We start from the raw sequence: 2527 nt of genomic DNA, 5'->3' as shown, positions 1-2527 counted from the left end.
TTAATATAGTATTTCTTACGTTTCCAGGTATCGATATATTTTAGACCAAACTACCAGCATATTCAAATGGACAAGAATATCAGTGGCAGAGAATAAGGTATTGACAAAAACATTCCGTTGGCTTGAAAAACACATGGTTCAACATGAAGAAGGCTGTCCCCAATAAAGTGTTTTGAAAAGTTGTTATTCTGTTGATTTTTCAATGCTAATATTTGTATTATTCAAAAACAGTGTTTTCCCTTTGCAAGAATTCTTTGTTTATAATAGATACAATTTGTTGCGATAAGTTTGTTCATTTACTAGAATCAATAACATCTGCTTGTATATGTTTAACTTTATAAATTTAGCATTATGCCAGTATTTTTGTTCTGTTATAGCAGTTTCATTTTACAGACATTCTTATCCCAGCAATTTTAAACATACTTTAAAGACATTTTTAGTAATTACTGATTATATTTAATTATATAGTGGTATTTTTTAATTTTATAAAATTCAAAAGCATAATTTGCTTCTTTAGTCAATATGTAAACTTTATAATCATATTTTGCTGAAATAAATCACCACATATTTGTGTTAAAGTTATTAACACTAAATGGCCTTATTACACAAATGCAGAAAGTATCAACTGTTTTGGGTAACATTTTTAAATATATTTTGTACAATATTTTACAACTGAGAACAGTTTTTATTAACTTTTCAGTAACTTGCTATTATGTGCTGAGGTGTTTCATAAGAAGCTTCTTATAATTTCATGGTTAGTGTAGTCAGGATGTTGAAATACTCTAGAATGCATATTTTCTGTGAAAGTATTTTGTATCAAGTGAATGACAGACATTAAAGAAGTTTTCCACCAGTTATTTATGTTTTTCTTCCCAGACAAACCCAAAGTTTTAAGTGATTTACAGTAAGCAACAGGTTTATCAAATCACATCCTAATGTTTTATTCTTTAGTTTTTCTGAGAGAAAATCGGAGATTTTACATTTTATTTTATTTTAAAATTTGCCCATTTTGATGTGTTTCAAAAAATCACATTTTCATAAAAATTACCAAACACTTCGCGAAAACTTTTATTTTCATATTTTTGGTCTAGAAATATGGACTAGATGTATGCTTTTCAAAATGGAACCCATTTCATTAAGACATCCAATATTTACGAATTGATTAGTAGTAAAAATTCTCGAGAACTAAGATATTGCTATACTTCTCAGAAAAGAAAATTAATAAAACTAGATAAAAAAAGAGGAATTTTCATTCAAATTATTAAATGTTTTTACGTCTTCTTTCCAAATTTAGTTCATCCGTGACATTGATTTTATTGTGGGAAAGAGACATTTGCTTTTTTTGGCTTTGGAGTGTGTTTGTGTGTTTTTCTTGTAGCAAAGCCACATCGGGCTATCTGCTGTGTCTACCGAGGGGAATCAAACCCCTGATTTTAGCGTTGTAAATCCGTAGACTTACTGCTGTCCCAGCGGGAGACTTCGCTTTGGAAGCGGTATAATATTTTTCATTAAAGTTGTCATGCTTCATTCTTAACTTTTGCTAATAAATAAAGGGAATCGGAGATTTTACATTTTATTTTGCTTTAAAATATGCACTTTTTGATGTGTTTCAAAAAATCACATTTTCGTAAAAATTACCAAGGCTATTTTTTTTTTGGTATTTAAAAAAATTTCATGAAACATTTTATTTTCATATTACTGATCTAGAAAGATTAATTTGGTATATGCTTTTCAATATGGAACTCTTTTCATCGAAACAGCCAATATTTAAGCCATGTTTGGTTGCTAAAATTTCGGCGATCTTACATATTGCTATACTTCTCAAGAAAAGTCAGTTAGTACGACTGATTAAAGAATGAGGAATTTTCATTCAAAATTTTAAATCTAGAATGTTTTTACAGCTTCTTTCCAAATTTATTCTATTTCTAATATTGTTTTTATTGTGGAAAAGAGACATTTCTTTTTGTCAGCCATGGAAGCGATACAATATTTTTCTTTGAAATCGTAATGCTTCATTTTTGAGTTGTTTTTTAAAAAATACAAACAATCCGAGATTTTATATTTTATTTTGCTTTAAAATATGCAATTTTTTGTGTTTCAAACACCTTGGTATTTTCATATTATTGGAGTAGATATACGAACTTGATAAACGCATTTTAAAATGGAACCCTTTTGATCAAGACACCGAATATTTAAGCCATGATTTGTTGTGAAAATGTCGGCGACCTCAAATATCACTATACTTATCAAGAAAAGGAAATTATTGCAATTGATTAAAAAGAAGAATTCTCATTAAAATTCTTAAAGCTAGAATGTTGTTTCAGATTCTTTCCAAACTTAGTCCATTTCTAACATTGTTTTTATTGTAGAAATGAGATATTTGCTTTTTTAATTTGGAAATGATATAATATTTTTCATTAATTAAAGTAGTAATGTTTTATTCTTGACTTTTCTAAGAAATAAAGAAAATCGGAGATTTTACACTTAATTTTACTATAAAATACTGTTACGTCTCCGTTTGTTAATT

At 27.8% G+C, this 2527-nt stretch overlaps 1 protein-coding gene across 1 annotated transcript in view; it reads left to right on the top strand.

The window, feature by feature from the left end:
* Positions 1-857, top strand: part of LOC106460254 (venom factor-like) — a 107317-nt gene extending 106460 nt beyond the window's left edge. Inside the window, 1 exon segment of the mRNA XM_013919943.2 lies at positions 28-857. Within this exon segment, the coding sequence (XP_013775397.1) occupies positions 28-166 (139 nt within the window). The 3' untranslated portion in view covers positions 167-857.
* The last annotated feature ends 1670 nt before the right edge of the window (positions 858-2527 follow it).

Source organism: Limulus polyphemus, unplaced genomic scaffold, assembly GCF_000517525.1.
Source record: "Limulus polyphemus unplaced genomic scaffold, Limulus_polyphemus-2.1.2 Scaffold33, whole genome shotgun sequence".
Taxonomy (NCBI): domain Eukaryota; kingdom Metazoa; phylum Arthropoda; class Merostomata; order Xiphosura; family Limulidae; genus Limulus; species Limulus polyphemus.
The sequence above is the reverse complement of the archived record's forward strand: the minus strand, read 5'-3'. Positions and strand labels throughout refer to the sequence as shown.